The sequence below is a fragment of the Ptychodera flava genome, chromosome 12 (assembly GCF_041260155.1).
Source record: "Ptychodera flava strain L36383 chromosome 12, AS_Pfla_20210202, whole genome shotgun sequence".
In the NCBI taxonomy this organism is placed as follows: Eukaryota; Metazoa; Hemichordata; class Enteropneusta; family Ptychoderidae; genus Ptychodera; species Ptychodera flava.
The window spans coordinates 17,754,415-17,770,663 of NC_091939.1; the positions used below are offsets into that span (position 1 = coordinate 17,754,415).

General features: G+C 37.6%; 1 protein-coding gene across 4 annotated transcripts in view; it reads left to right on the plus strand.

Annotated features, from left to right (window-relative positions):
- The window catches only part of LOC139145240 (MLX-interacting protein-like), a 56,273-nt gene extending 40,769 nt beyond the window's left edge, over positions 1–15,504 (plus strand). For all 4 annotated transcript variants that reach the window (XM_070716267.1, XM_070716268.1, XM_070716269.1 and 1 more), the window contains 11 exons: positions 324–1,704; positions 2,258–2,481; positions 3,281–3,452; positions 4,011–4,111; positions 4,294–4,335; positions 7,016–7,078; positions 7,557–7,644; positions 8,382–8,481; positions 9,099–9,222; positions 10,152–10,281; positions 10,861–15,504. In XM_070716267.1, the coding sequence (XP_070572368.1) occupies positions 324–1,704; positions 2,258–2,481; positions 3,281–3,452; positions 4,011–4,111; positions 4,294–4,335; positions 7,016–7,078; positions 7,557–7,644; positions 8,382–8,481; positions 9,099–9,222; positions 10,152–10,281; positions 10,861–10,991 (2,556 nt within the window). In that variant the 3' untranslated portion in view covers positions 10,992–15,504. The remainder of the gene's footprint in view (positions 1–323; positions 1,705–2,257; positions 2,482–3,280; positions 3,453–4,010; positions 4,112–4,293; positions 4,336–7,015; positions 7,079–7,556; positions 7,645–8,381; positions 8,482–9,098; positions 9,223–10,151; positions 10,282–10,860) is intronic.
- The last annotated feature ends 745 nt before the right edge of the window (positions 15,505–16,249 follow it).

The following is a 16,249-nucleotide window of genomic DNA, read 5'->3' on the forward strand; positions in this document are numbered from 1 at the left end:
AATTGGATATTTCAAAGCATTAAATAATCTACTGATTTAGTTTGAATGGAATCCTCACCAATAAGCTAAAGTGTATTCTAGTTTGTGATTGAAGTAAAGTCAAGAGTTTTGCAGAGACAAACTGTGTTGTTGACAGTAATGATATTATACTGATAGTATCCCCCAGCTGTCGTTGTAGTGAAAGAGAACAATGTTTACTACACTGCTTCACAGCTAGAGAGTCATTTCTTGGTTCCCACTGTGGCAAAAAAATCTAGCTGCTTGTATCATGTTCACACTATGAAGTATAAACTCTGTATAAATCTCCTCTCTGTTTATTTCAGTTGGCTGGAAACAACAGCAATTTGGCCTTTGAGGAGAGTACAATACCAGAGCAAATCAACATACCACTGGATGAAGCCATCAGCCAGTATACAGGGACAGGCACCAACCAGCAGTCGACCACACAACAGTTACAGGTTAGCAGTGCACAGACAGGCAACTCACTGCCACAGTTTATCACAACGCCTATCTCCATACCATCTTCCTTTTTAAGTGGGGCTATCCCTAGCAACCAGGCCACACCAGGTATACTTGCATCTAGCCCGCCCAGCAATCTTGCATCGTCGCTGGCCGCAAACGTCCAGTTCCAGCCGATGGCCACACAGCTTTCACAGCCAGCCATCCAAGTCAACCAGCAGCCAATACAAGTGAAACCAGTGTCTACGTACAATGTTGTGAGCCAGGCACCGACTATCCTGTCACAGGCTCCACTGCTGCAAGAGAAGCCAACCCAGATGCAACAGTCTGGTCTGACTGTGAACCAGCAAACGCAGCAGCCTCAGCCGATGACGGTCGGAGGTTTCACTCTTGGGCAGCCACAGCAGCAACAACAACAGCTGCAGCAGACACAAAACTTGACTTTTGGACAGACACAAGCAATTAGTCTCTTGCAACAAGCTATTGAACTTGCGGGAAGACAGTCGCAAAGCTTTGCACCGATACAGCCTCAGCCTCAGCCTCAGCCTCAGCCTCAGCCACAGCAGACTTACACTAGAGCTGAAAAGAAACCTCTTGTTAGTGAACTTCTAGCTCAGAGTAGGACTCAGAGGGCAGCGGGCTTGTATACCCAGGTCCCCCCTCAACAGACTCAGGTAACTCAGAGCTCAATAGCGCCGTCAAATCAAATTTCACAACAAATTACACAGATTTCTCAAACCTTGCCACAGACTTTAACAGTGACTAACACACTCCAGCAGCCAGCACTGACCACCCAGCCTGTGTTGCAGGCCCAGTTGGCCAGCTTGCAGCAGTCGGTCATCACTCAAGGCTTGTTGCAGTCACAGCAAACGCAGCAGCCCCAGCAGCCACAGCAACAAGCACAAACAGTAACGGCACAGGAACAAGCGCCTCCGACACAACAAGCTTTTCCGGCCACTCTCGTCGCAACGACTGGTGCTACCACGGTTGTGTTGCCAGCTGTGACCCAGCAGCAGCCCACCACTACGAGTAACAGGAGCCGGCAAGGCAGCGGAGGATCTGGTCAAAGCCAGTCAAGTGGTGCAAAGACAAAGGCCAGTCCAGTGAGACCAAAACAGCCACAGAAAATAGCGCCAGCTCCAACGATACTAGCAGCAGTAACAGCACCAGTAACGGCAATACCGGCCACAGTAGCTGCGCCAACACCTCCTAACAATGCTTTCCTGACACAGCTGTTGACTACAGGTAAGTTGTAAGTTCTTTCTGAAATTTGGACATCAAGTATATCAAGGTCTCTATGAGGGTGCACTTGCAGGATTTCTTTGAACAAAATCCTGACGAAAATATGATGGAAGACTTGTGATCGTGGGCCTCTGAGAAAACAACAATAATGACTGTTTCTATCGAACAATGCTTTTCAATCAGAATGACTTCTCTTGTGTCTATGACATCTCCAAAGAGGAGAAATTCAAGTTCAAATAAGTTCTCAAGATGGCTACCAAATACACAGTATTGATTGGCATTGAAAAGATGACCTACAAAATGGACTTTAACTTATCTGAGATAGTTTGATCCAAAAACTTGTAGAAAATTGAACATTTGATAAAATTAAGCATGGTAATGTTAAATTCTTATGGGGTGAAGTATTTAAGATCGTCAAGACATTGGACTGGTAAAAGCTGTAAATAGATACAGTATACATTAAAGATCAATAATGTAGTTCAATATTTAGAATGTCACGTGTGACCTAACAGTTTTACAGAATACATGGTATACTCATGAATCTCTCATTGTTTAGGTACATACCCAGGACAAGTAGGACAGGTTGGACAAGTTGGAGTCCACACCATTTCAACACCAGCTACAGTCTCCACGGCACCGGCACCTGGTACAACCAGTGCAACAGTTCTGATACAGCCTATCAAAGCTGAGCTTGGTACCATCACAGCCGGCAGCTGCGCAGTGAACACATCAAGTTTACAATCATCACTACCATCCTCCCAACAGGGACTTCTCATATCGGTAAGTTGCATCTTCACCTCATAAGGGACACAAAAGCTGTGTTAAGGTAGTATGCGCCTCGAAAATGAAAGACTTAACTTTTGTTCAAACTTTCCTCAATGAAACTTTCAACCATTCTCTTACCAAATCAATGATAAAAATAGGGGATAACCGTGCAAAGTTTGGAACCAGCGAAACAAATTATCCAACTTTTTGTGATATTTGAAATTCAAAATGGCTGCCATACCTGTGTGAACTCTATGGGGGAAATGAAATTTCGAATTTTTGAAAAAATTTAGATGAAAGTGTTTCTTTCTCCGAGATCTTTAAAATGAGCCCCCGCAAGTTTTAGATCAGAAAGAATTGTAGAAATTTGAGAGTCAATAGTATCTTTCCCCAAGGCGTATTCTATCTTAATTGCACACCAACTTACAGTTTTATTTAACTATTTAGCCCACAAATGTAATTTTAGCCACACAGTGTTGCACAACTGAAGATACTCTGAATTACTGATGACAGTTCAGGATTGCATATGATTAATAACATCAGCTCACCATGGGAAATGTGAAAATATACTCCAAAGTCCCTCATATGGTGACCAGTGTTGAATGATCAGTACAGGTTCTCACTTGTCCACTTGCATTTAAGGCAGTTTTGAGTTTCAGTTCAGTTGTGTGCATGTGCCTGGTACAGCATGTGAAATGACACAAAGAGTCGTTTCATATAAATTCAAGTTCTTGTTGTTCCATCATCCCTGTGAACTGTCAATGGAGAATATACCAAACATAACAGCATCAATGTTTTCTGTCTCTCCAAACAGGGCAATCAGCTGAGTGACCTGTCAAGTTCATTACTGCTGTCCAACCCTGCCGCAAATACTGCCAGCCCCCCTCCAAGTCAAATCAGCGACGTCACTGTAAAGTCTAGTTCCATTGTCACAAATGCCAATACAATTACAACTGCCACTCCGCAGGCTTCTTCTACTGTCAAAGGTAAAACATACCTTTCCGATACATCCTGGGTGAAAACAAGGTCAAAAATAAAAAGAACAGTAGACAATATGCTCACCTCTAAACTTTCCACTGAACCTCAATACCAACGGACTATTTCAATAAAGGCAGTTTTAGTCACCATTTGATTGCATAGATACACAGTCAATGAATTATGGTAATATGACTTTTGAAATGAAATGACATGAAATGGAATATCGAGGAAAAGTAAAGTAAGTCGTTCCCATTTGGAGCTATGATGGAAACATTTAGGTTTCTCCCATGTAAACGGAATATCCCAAATTTTAACCATACCAAAATTTCAATATGGCTCCTATCGTCCAATCACCATGGAAAATGTTAACTACAGGTTATTGTGGATTTTGTAGACAAACATTGACAATTCTGTCTCAGCTTTTGTGTTCAAAATTATTCCATATAAAAACCAATATTGCTGGGGAGAGAACTTTGACTGAGAGTGCATCCATAGTCCGGAAAATTTCCCGCACGGCACATTGGTCCATATCACCAACTTCTAATCTTTGTCTGTCATTCCTACAGCTTCGCTATTGGCAGAGAGCTCTTCTCCAACCACATCAACTCTCTTCAGTAGTGAGACAACAAATACCACCACTTCAACAATCAACACTTCAGAATTAGAGGTTAGTGCAGCAACCCAGTGTTTTCTGCCACACCTGTTGAATCTAGCACTAAATGACTTTCAAATCAAGTCATATGAGGTTTAGAAACAAAACCCTTTTTATATTTTTTTTCGCATAATATAAAAAAGTACTCTGATCAATGATCGCCAGTAAATGTTTATATCTGTGTTTGATTACCACAGGAATACAATATCAATGATGATGACGAGGAAGACGAGTTAAAGGTATGATTTCAATCATATCATTTTTATCACAACTGGAAGTTGTGATATAGAGGTGGTTTCAACCGGTGTTTGATGTCGTCCATTTCCGTAAACGACAAAAAGTCAAAAACTGCTGAACGGACTGCGTTGATATTTGATACCGATACATAGACTGGTTCCAAGGTTCCAATTCCGAAAAATGGAGCCAAACGGAGCGCCGGTTAGATAGTTTTGGGAAATTTCTAACCCCCCTTTTTATCTAATTGATTTTAGGGGTCTTTCATATATGTAGTTTTGGAATGTACACCAATCCTGCATTGTGGACTGTTTTATGAGTTGTTGAACAGAAATGAGGTTTTGATGAATGTTAGAAATATGCAGGATGGCTGATTCGAAGTATAAGAGATTTCTATGGTCTTTTGGGTATCAAAAGCAATAAAAAAAACATATTTCATAGTTTAGATTCTCACTTTTGAGATGACCCTAGGCATTTGTTAAGTAAACATCCTTGAGTCAATATGCAGACTTTGACATTCCAGAGATTAAGTATCCACAACCTCACATGTTACAGTCTTTCACTACAATGGTATGGCCCAAAGCCATTGTTATCAATGGAGAGTGTGGACCTGTCTACAGGAAATTGGGGTGAACAGGTTAGACAATGACGTTACAAGTTGTAGGTTAGTTATCAAGGTAGCACCAGCATAGAGTCCTGAGTATCTGTCCATGTGTTCTCACAGCAAATTACAGGGAAAAAAATTATTTGAGAAGTTTCTCTCCTTTAAATAGAAGTATATTACAATTTAAACTTGTCATGGATAGATTGCTCTCAAATGATCTGAAACACAATTATTGCCCATTAGCAACAAATCTATAGCAAGATTTATGTAAAGTTCATGAACTTACACAAGGTATTAGACAAAAGATGACCATGACTTTGCTACTTTTCAACATTTATTTCAATCAGATTTCCCCAGCTTAGTGTATAATTTTGTAATCTTAATTACTGTCAACTTAGCTTTACTAACTTATTCATACCTCATTATTCTTACACTACTGTTATACCTTATAACCACAAAATTCAAGAGATGCATATATGATTGTCACTTAACAAACAATTTACAAATATGTCTTCTGCTTTTTCTCCATATACATATACATGTCTCTTTTCTCATGAAATGAGCTTAAAATCGCAATGTGAAAAATAGTCTGTCAGCTATATGTTGCTCATTGACTTCGTGGTCTGTCTAATTCACAGTGAGTGTGGTTGTTGATAAATGCCGATAATACTAGGCGGTCATTATGTCCAAGCGCCATTGGCGGTATTTTTTAACATAATGACCATAGGTCATTACTGCTGAACAGACTGCATTGATATTTGGTAGAGATTCAGACTAATTCCAAGGTTCCGATTCCGAAAAATGGAGCCAAACAGAGCAGCGGTTAGATAGTTTTGGGAAATTTCTAACCCCCTTTAACTAATTGATTTTAGGGGTCTTTCATATATGTAGTTTTGAAATGTACACCAATCCTGCATTGTGGACTATTTAATGAGTTGTGGAACAGAAATGAGGTTTTGATGAATGTTACAAATATGCAGGATGGCTGATTCAAAGTATCAGAGATTTTCATGCGCTTTTGGTAATAAAATTGATAAAAAACAACATATTTAATGTTTTAGATTTCTCACATTTGTTATGACCCTTAACATTACAGACTTGATGACATAACTAGCTGCTGGACCTGTTTACTGGCGCATTGATTTAAAGACAAAGATCTTTTTATTTTGTAATAAGGACGTGTGATTTCGTAAAACATAGTCTATTAGCCTGGAAATGTGATTTTTGCGAATATTGCTTACCCCACTGACAAACAGTGTGGTTTGAAAATGGCTGGAATTCGCTACTTCGGGACTTTGTTTTCTGTGTGCATTTACTGACAAACTCCAAACCCGAAGCACCTACCCATTCAGTATTTCATGTACAGGTGTACCCAGAGATAGAGTAGTTTCACAATGTGCCAGTTGTGATCAAGTGCCATTGGCGCTATTTTTTTTTCAATCACCACAATGATATTGCAACAAACTCCTACAAGTTGCAGTACCATACATGTTCAGCTACTGAAATTCATACGGTGGTCCTAGTCTTTAAGATACACATTATGAGAGAGAGAATCACACAATATTTGTGTTTACTATTTGAATACAATTTTTTGCTCCATTACACAATTATTCCTTTTTTCTTGCTTGAAAATGTGTATTTTAGTCACTACAGTTGCTAACTTTGAGGCACAAATAGTTGCAAACTACCCACATGTAGTACAAGCATACTTTGCATGACAAGTTAGTGTGTCACAGAGATATGTCATGTAGTTACCAGCCAATGTCAAGTTATCAAATGTGTAAGGTTAAAAATATTGTTTAAAATATTTGTCTCTGATTTATCAGTCACAATGAATGGACAGTATCATTTCCTTGGCATTTACACGCAATTTTCCACCAGCATAGCACACGTTTTTAGAACAGCTATAGTGTAAAGCTTTTCATACATTGACTTGTTTCTTTGATTCCTAAAAATGTATTTAGCTCCCAGTGTGCAGAACAGTTTTCATGAATTTTGAGCAATACCCTAGATAAATAACATATAGAAAATGAACACAGTCCGTAATTTCACATTTCCTATGTGTATCATTGTTCCTACAGTCGTCAGATACAAGGAGGACCTCACACATATCGGCTGAACAGAAGCGCAGAGTCAATATCAAGGTATGTGTATCTTTAGCTCTCGTTGGAAAATTGAAAAAAGTTGGATGTATGAGTTGTTCTGTGAATTATCTGTTACAAATGCCCTTCCCATACCATTGTGCATTCTGAAGTCTGCACTGAAGCCCCTATCAGGTTATTTAAATACCCTCTTATCTGTATACATGTGAAAATGTGCATCACATTTCACACTGTAGTAAAGGAATACCTTGAAAAGTTATTAATAATAGCATGCATGTATCATGAAAGATCTTTTGTTATGGAGAATGTTGCTTCGTAAGTCTTGCTTCGCAGCATGTTCACTTGCCATGTTCTGAATTTTGTGCTTTACAAGAATAAAGCGTAGATATCAATTATTTTGTCAACATCTGGCGCTTACTGTACTACTTTCTGAAATCCTTGCTGTATCACAAAATTATGTTACTTCCTTTCATATTTTTTGAAATTTAACCCAATTAATTTCTTCTTCCTTATTTTATAGGCCGGATTTGACATGTTGCAAAATCTGATTCCAGCATTGAGTCAAAATCCCAATCAGAAAGTCAGTAAAGCTTCAATGTTACAGAAAGGTAAGATTTAAGTTTTTGAATAAAGGGACTTACCTAATCACTGTCCTTCCTTCCTTCCTACATGTAACTTTGTTTAAATTTGCCTCCAGTTTACTACTTCTCCTCTCAAAGGCCCAACTATGTCACTGAATCGTGAGTCACTGAGTTGTTAGTTTGAATCCCATTAAGAATTTACTTTAGTCATCATGAACTCAAAAAATCAGAATGGCCCTCCTATTTTTGTTCCAAAAGATTACGATTTAGCGTTGGTAAATGTTACTTGCGCCGTATGTCTGTATCAACTGCATGTCAGCCATAACCGTACTTATGTAGAGATATATTAATGTACTTTGCTGTGGTTGTGTGGGTATTCAACTCTATAAGGGTTCATTTCATGATTTTGTCCAGACTGGAGGTGACCAAATGTGAATGCGGTATTCCAATGTTCTTGTCTTCAGTAGTCATACTTACTTTGCAATAAGCATCTCAGATGTTACTTTGGATACTAATTTTGCAGTAAGCATCTCAGATGTTACATTAGATACTAACGAAGACCGATTCTGTAGCAAATCTAGTATATTCCAATTGTGTAGCAAATCTAGTCATATTTATATCATTCATGGTCATGTGGACTGAAATCAGTGTAACCCAAGTGTCCAGTATGAACCTGAAAGAGAAATATGGGATTTACTTTCACTAACCTTTCCATATTATTTCTCATTTCCTTTCCATCCACCCCATCACTGTGACGTACATAGCTGTGGAATACACCACCAAGCTGAAAAATGAGCGAGCCAAGATGCTTGATGAAGCAGCAGGTCTGAAGGATGAAATACAAAAGCTGAACACCGCAATCAAGTATGTAACAATCAGAAATGCCTTTGAAAAAGAGTGTATTACAGGTGTCCTCACTACCTGAATTCAAGTTTCCTCTCTTTCAAGGAAGATGAAAACCCATCTGTCTTTGCTCAAGAGATTTTTTATTATAACTGAACTTGTTTTAGCCAAGAGGCAGACTGTTGAAACCCTGTGCACTGCTCACGACATTACAAAAATGTCATATTTTGCATCCTGGTTGTCTTCCACTTTCAAGTCACCTCTGGTATTAAATGGCATTTTTGAAATAAATATACCATTTGTCAGACATATTTTTTAAAAGCCTGGGAAAAAGACTAGGAAAAGACTACTGTAGGACAAAGGTATGGTTGAGAATAAAATGAAATGCAGAAGCAAAATAAGAATTTCTCACCGCTAGCTTGTACTGATGTTGTGTAGTAATTTTCCTGTGTGTGTATTGATACTCTTGAAAGACTATTCTCAAACAAAGGTAAGATCAAGAATAAAATGAAATGCAGAAGCAAAATAAGAATTTCTCACCACCAGCTTTGTACTGATGTTGTGTAGTAATTTTCCTATGTGTGTATTGATACTCTTGAAAGACTATTCTCAAACTTCGATTACCCTGTATTTCACAGCAATACCCAAGCTCAGCTTCCAGCCACCGGTGTACCAGTCACAAAGCAACGTTTTGATCAAATGAGTGCCATGTTTGACGACTACGTCCACACAAGAACCGGGCAGAATTGGAAGTTTTGGATTGTATCCTTGCAGACAAGAATGTCAATATTATGAATTTTTTTTTGCTGCATCACGGCATAGCTTGTTGCAGTCCCATACATGAGTGACAGCACTAAATGGATAACTAGGGGGGGAAACATAAGTAATGATTGCATCCTGTCAATCAAGATCATTTTCTTTCACTTTCGTTTGCTGGTTTATAGATCAAACCCGACCATTTCAAACAAGGTTGTATCAGTATGGTGAATAATTGTTCAATATTCCTTAGGAAAATTAGAGGTTATCACAGTGAGTTTATTGTTACATAAACTGAAACATCAGTTATGATAGTGATAGGTTGTGATAAGGCATAGCATGGACCCAGTATTTTACTGTTTTGACGTTTATTTGTCCGTCTTGTTTTGCTTCACATTAACCCAACTTTTTGCCAGATTGGTTGGTTACTGGCATAGCTTACAGTGGAATAATGTGTAGAAAGTGAGGCCTTATGTGTTGTGGCAAAATCAATCCTGGGCAAAAATAATCTAAATACACCACCCATACCTTGATATTAGGAGAAGTGTGCCTTGTGATGTGACTTTACACTGGTGACATTTGATCTGACAGGCTATTTTATAATTTTCTATAAATGACAAAAATCACAAAAGACCAACTCAATATCTGTGGCCAGCCTTGTGAAAGAAATCCTGGTATTATCAAGATAGTGATACTGTGCAGAGATCAACAGTGATGGTGATGTTCTTTTTCTAGTGTAATATCGGAAAACCATGCTAAATGTTAGTATTACAAGTATTTAATTTGAGATCCTGTAATAATGTATAATTAAAATATTTGTCATGTTAGCTGTGTCATGTGCGATATGGTCAGTAGTCTTGGTTAGGATTCTAATACCCCAGGTCAGGAAAATCATTTTATTCTCAAGATTGTAGACATCCTTAACTCTTTCACAGTTCAGTATTATCATTCGGCCACTGTTTGAGTCGTACAATGGTATGGTGTCAACGGCCAGCATGGATGAATTGTGTCGGACAGTGTTAGCGTGGTTAGACCAACATTGTTCACTGACACGACTCAGGCCTGGTAAGTAGATCTCCAGGTGTTGGAAAAACTGATGAAATATTTCTCTCATGAGATTCAAAAGATAGGGCTTTTCACTCGATATCGGGGACTTCTCCAGCGTCAAGGTTGAATTCACCAGCAGGACTACTGAACGTAGCTTTTCAGTTTTCCTGCCAGACAGTATTACTTCCCCATCTGCCAAGTCAGTAAAAAGCAGTATTGAGCCAAAACATGACGTATTTTCACCCACTTGGCTTGGTATCATAGCAACTCTAGTCTGTGAAAATAATGTTTACAGTCTTTTGGTCTTCAGGGACCTTCAAATCTTCAAGTCTTTGTTAAAGTGCACTACATGGAACATGTTGTGTTTCACTCGTTTTAAGCAACTTGACCTGATGGTGACATATGAACTTGGCAGGATAAGGTTTAATAGTAGTGGTAGTCCTTGGACCGCCATGAAATGAATGAATTCACCAACACCCGCTCTGTAATGTCACATGTACTCAAGTCAGATATTTGAAATACTGTAACCAGGACTTGCTTGGTAGGATATGAATAGTCTCTGACTGTGATATTGTTATTATTTATTTACTTCCGCAGCTGTGCTGTCATCACTACGGCAACTGAGTACAACCACTTCCATTCTTTCCGACCCATCGCTGGTACCGGAGCAGGCAGCTCAAGCCGTGAGAAGACCCCAGAACCCTGGTAGCAGTGGCTCCACCCAGTAGCATTAGATGACTCCTAACCCCCAACCCACTATGTCCTCTTCCCTGCTTGTTCTGTTTAAAGAGAAACTGTATAAAATATGGACAAATGAGAAACATTAGAAAACATTAGAAGTGTTCTGTGCATGACATTAAATGAAGTAATGATAATAGTAGTTGTTATTTTTCTAGGGTCTTTTCTAGACTAATTTTTTTTTTGCAAGAAGATTGGTATGAAGAAAGTTTGTCTTTTTGACTACTTACTGCTATGTACAAATGTATGAGGAAAAAAGAAAATTATCTGTACGATTTGAATTATTTTATACATTTGATGTGAATTTTCTTTGAGTGATGTTTCAGTAGCTTCCTAAGTTTGATGTGTCTTTAAGTTTTTTCCTGAAAAATGCGCATTAAAATTTTGTGCATTGCCCTTAATACATTATTTAAAAAACCCAAGAGAAGCTTCCAGAAAAGTTATTGTAAATTATGAAAGACTAAACACTCCAGTGTGTACTTTAAAATGTGTGTTTGTCTCGCCAGCAGACCCGCTTTTCACTTCTCATCTTGCAGGGTTTGTACGCTCCTGGAAAGTTCTTGAAAGGCCTTGAACATTAAAATCTCTTTGAAAGTCCTGGAGAAGTCTTGAAAATGGAATTGGAAACTGGAAAGACCTGGAAAACGGATAAGGCACCCACACTTTTCCAAAATCATAGAAACGATTTGTCATGATATCATAAAAATGATATGTAAAATGATATCTCTTGAAACTTATGCCTGAAAAATGGTATTTTGGAGCTTCAAAAGTTCTTGAAAAGTTACTGAAAAAGTCCTTAAATTTTATTTGACTTTGGGTGTATGGACCCTAATTTGTCAGTGTCGGAAGGCAATGGCAAGTCAGCAGTACAGCTGAAAATGGGAATGGTAGATTGTGCGACATCTACAAAGTCCACCCCGATGAGAGAAGGGAAGTCTGGTGAACTGGGTCGCTGGATTCTGAAAACATGAATGCAAACTGAAGAGTCTTTTTGTCTTACATAGAGAATTCAAAAAAAGTATGCAGCTAATTTTGAAGTCATTTCATTTTTTTTTTCTCCAAAAGATGAGAAAAATCAACCAAAACAAATTGTCTGGTCACTTTGCCTGTTCTTGAAATTTGCGTGACATTTTGGTACTTTCGGTGACACAGAGACAGAACAGAAATTTAAAAAAAAAGTTTATGATCATTGTTTTCAGGCGTCTTGTTGTCTCATTCAACTGTTTCTAGTTTTTCACTGTAGAGAATTTGCCAGTGAAGCTTAGAGTAATAGTGGTCCAGATAACTGACAAGAGGGGACAATATTGTTTTCTTTGAATGAAATCGCCACTGAATCAATTTATGCTTGTGCAAAATTATCACAAAATTCAAGAACTGACTTTATTTACATTTTTTAACGGTTTATTTGTCCATTTTTTTGTCAAGTATTAATATAAAGTCTGAAACTTTATACACTCCGTATGCACTTATTGTTGTGTTTGTGACTTTTATGTGAAGTATTTTCAGATGAGACAGGATAGCATTATATTTTTAAGTAAAATTCATAACAGTCTTCATCTTATAATGATTAAAAAATATCATCACAGAGTTTCCATGTGGGCATCAGTTTGGGTTAGTTAGATTTGATAAGTTTTGTCATGCTATCTCTTCACTGAGTACATTTGCTGATAATAATTATACCATGTCATAATATCATAGCGCCCTCTATAGTTCATCATTGAAGGCATCCATGGAGGTGGTCATGCTCATTGAGGCTTGTATGTTGAGTTCTATTCTCATTTCCCAAAATGACATATATACACATCTGTAACTAACACAGATATATATGACAACAAATGTCATGGCAACGATTTCAATCAACAGTAAACATAACCAAAATTTATAAACACCTTTTTACAATCAGACTACCATAGTAGATGTTTTAACTAATGTAGGTCAGTCCAAGACGGAATGACTCTTTCAAACATTAGATAAACTTCATTAGCGTAAGCATCAAGCCAACAGATCAAAAGTCTTTAAAAAAATAGCTCAGTTGAACAAATTCTGAACAAGAGTTGATTAATAGTTTAAAAATTCCAATATAAAGCTGTTCTGCCATGTCTTCCTAAGATACTTGAAACATGGCATAGGATTTCAAGATTTACGGAATTACATTATGGTAATGTATCACTTAAAGCCTGCCCTCCCCCAACACTTTCACCCACCACCCTGTCTCCTGACCCTCTATACTTATACTAGTTTAAACGTGATTTGAATCCAAAGTTTATGGACCAGGAGACTACAGTGTTGATGAGAGTAGTGATCCACAGATTGTGATAAAAAATGACAGAATGCAATCTAGCAACAATCTCAGTTGGAGAAGTGAATGAATCCCATACATATTCTCATTGTGGTCATAACCAGCTTATACCAGGAATAGTTTGAAAATTGTTATATGTTGAAGGAGAAGACCAAGGCAAAGATGTAGAAAAGTGGATTTTGAAGTTTTTCACTCTCTTTAGGGTCACATTCAAAGAACTTGTAACATGCAAAATGCATGTAGCATGATAAACATCCATTTTTACTTAATTATTAAATTTATCTGACTTATCCAAAAGGTGGAATCTGATTTGCATTGTACAAAATTCCCAGTTTATTTATCAACATTTGTTTAGATTTCCAGTTATGTAAGATGCATGTAGTATCAATAGTATAAATATAAACTAAAGTGACTCCCAAATATCTCAAAGATTTCCTTGGCAATATATCAAATATGTAGAACATCATATCATTTTATGCGATCAAATGCCTCAGATCATATTATCAGATTAATTTCATGGTTTACTGCATAGAGTCGAAATTGAAGGGTGACTTTTGACCTTTCATGCCTTCATTTGCACACACATAGAGAGGGTGCTGCTGATTGTTTAGACGGCAAATCAGATCATAAATTATAAATTTGTACTATCATAGGGGCTCCATTCAACAGAGAATGATGTCATGCCAATGTAATCTGGTTTGCACATGGTAAAACTAACGTGTGTAAGGGAATGACAACTATGCTGATTAGTCGCACGGATGAAGATGTACAGACTATATCCATCAATATCTAGACCTGATAGTTCTACTGTTAGGCCAAAGAACAGTTTTGAGACACATAATTCAAATCTTTGCCATCTTGAAGCCAAACTTCCATACTTAAAAATTTTGTTTATAGTACATGTAGCTTTTGTACTCAGTTTGTTATTGCAATACCTACTGTATGCCTTAGGAAAATCCTGACATCACCTTCACTTCATAGATAAGGCCAACCGAACTGTTCGAGAACGTGCTTGGTTGGAGGAACTTTTGTGTTGAGAAGGTGATGGGTCCACAAGTGTGTTACAATGTTGACCGCACTGTAGTTTATTTACATTTGATACTAGCTACATGTGTAGAAATTCTTGACACATTCTCTTTGATAGCAGTTGTTGTCTTTTGCAAGTTGTGTTTTCTCTTATTTGGTCACTGAATTTAGCCTAGTAGAAGTGGTGAAAGTGATTTACATTATGATGAAGTACACGGAACATTTTCCAATAAAGAATTTGAAACGCACAAGTGCTTTCATCATCAGTACCCCTTTCAAATTCTGTAAGATACCAAGTCCAGGGGTTCACCAAAATAATCTCTCAAAATATAAATTATGTGTACATGCATTATTTTGTGATGATACTGGGGTAAATATGGACATTTTTTATGAATGATTTTTCTGTAATTTTGATAGTCTTAGTTTAGGTCAAAATGTGAAATCCCTCCATTGTATCTTCTTTACGTGGAAATCCTAGAGAGGTTGGATAAATGAATGACCTGTGTATTTTGAGATCTGTGTAGCATTACGAAGTGTTTCCGGTTGTCGTTTTGGTGTAAATAATAATGTAAATGCATTATGGCAGTCGTGGAAAAGTAGCTTTATTTAGTGTCACAGTATGAAAGTTTTGAATTTCAAATTTCTTTAAAGGTTTTGTTTAGCAAATTACTTCAATGAGGCGTGCATATCATATATCATCAGAAAATGGCCTCTTATTTATTTTTTACTGTCACTGCAAGAAAATGTCTCCTGCCAGATGAGTACCACTGCAATTCGAAGATTTTCGAAATTTTACTTTTAGCCGACTCGGACATTTAGACTATCTGTTTCACATTCATTAGGAGATGTACCATTGTCTTCAGTACACACTTCTGCCTTAAAACATTTTCAAGTTTCATTTCCTCAGAATTCGTTGTTTCAAAGACATTTTTCTTGTCAAGTATGTTGTGCATGTTGAAGCTGACACTTTCCACTAACAGTAACTTAACCAGGGACTGCCAAGGAAGAGTGTGAAGACAAAACTTTTTCTCATGTGTGCATCATTTCATCATGATTCTTTTTTTTTTTGTTACCTGGACAACAGATGAAGTGGAATTTCTCAGAATAAGTCATGTCAGTGAATGCTTTGTAAAGGCTGTTTATAAAATTCGTGATTAAAATTTGCAACTATCACTTTCGCATGGCTGTTTTTAGTGAATTAATTTTCCGTCTTGCTTATTGGCTTCCACTCTTCTTCTTTCTCTTCCTATAATTTCTCAGGACAATTTGTCTGCCATCAAGTGGTTTATATAGTACCTGTAACTTCCCTTTTGTGTATCTTATCACTTTATTCTCTGCTGACTATCCAAGCATTTCATCTTTTCACCTGCAGTTTATTTCCAATGATCACAGATACTTGTACTTGCATAATAGAAATCTAACTTCCCATTGAACCCTTTCACCACCATGGTTTAGCCCAAATCTATTGTTATCATCAGTGAGTGTGGACCTGTTTACCAGGAATTGGGGGTGAACAGGTGAAAGTTGTTCAGACTCCATGGCATCGCTTGTATCATTTACAGATGCTTTCTTTTGATGCTCAATGTTACGATAACATTTTTTTTCAAACACTGTGCCTAAATTCTGTAAGCGTTTTAGTTACATGTGGATAATACCTAAATGTCCTGCATCTGAGAAGTAATTTTAGTGTTAGCATCATTTATCAATCGACTCAAAATTTACAATATTGTCAAGTTTTACATTGAATGTCAAATCAGCTAAAAGGTTTACCTTTTTCTAGTCACTGTCAGATGACACTGCAGAAGATGTGTTTCACATGAAAAAAAGCGAGTATCATATTTCAGGCAAACTTTTTCATAAAATAGTCCCAAGACGTTACATTGCTCCTCATTGCCCATAGCGTCTCCAACATGACTTACCAGG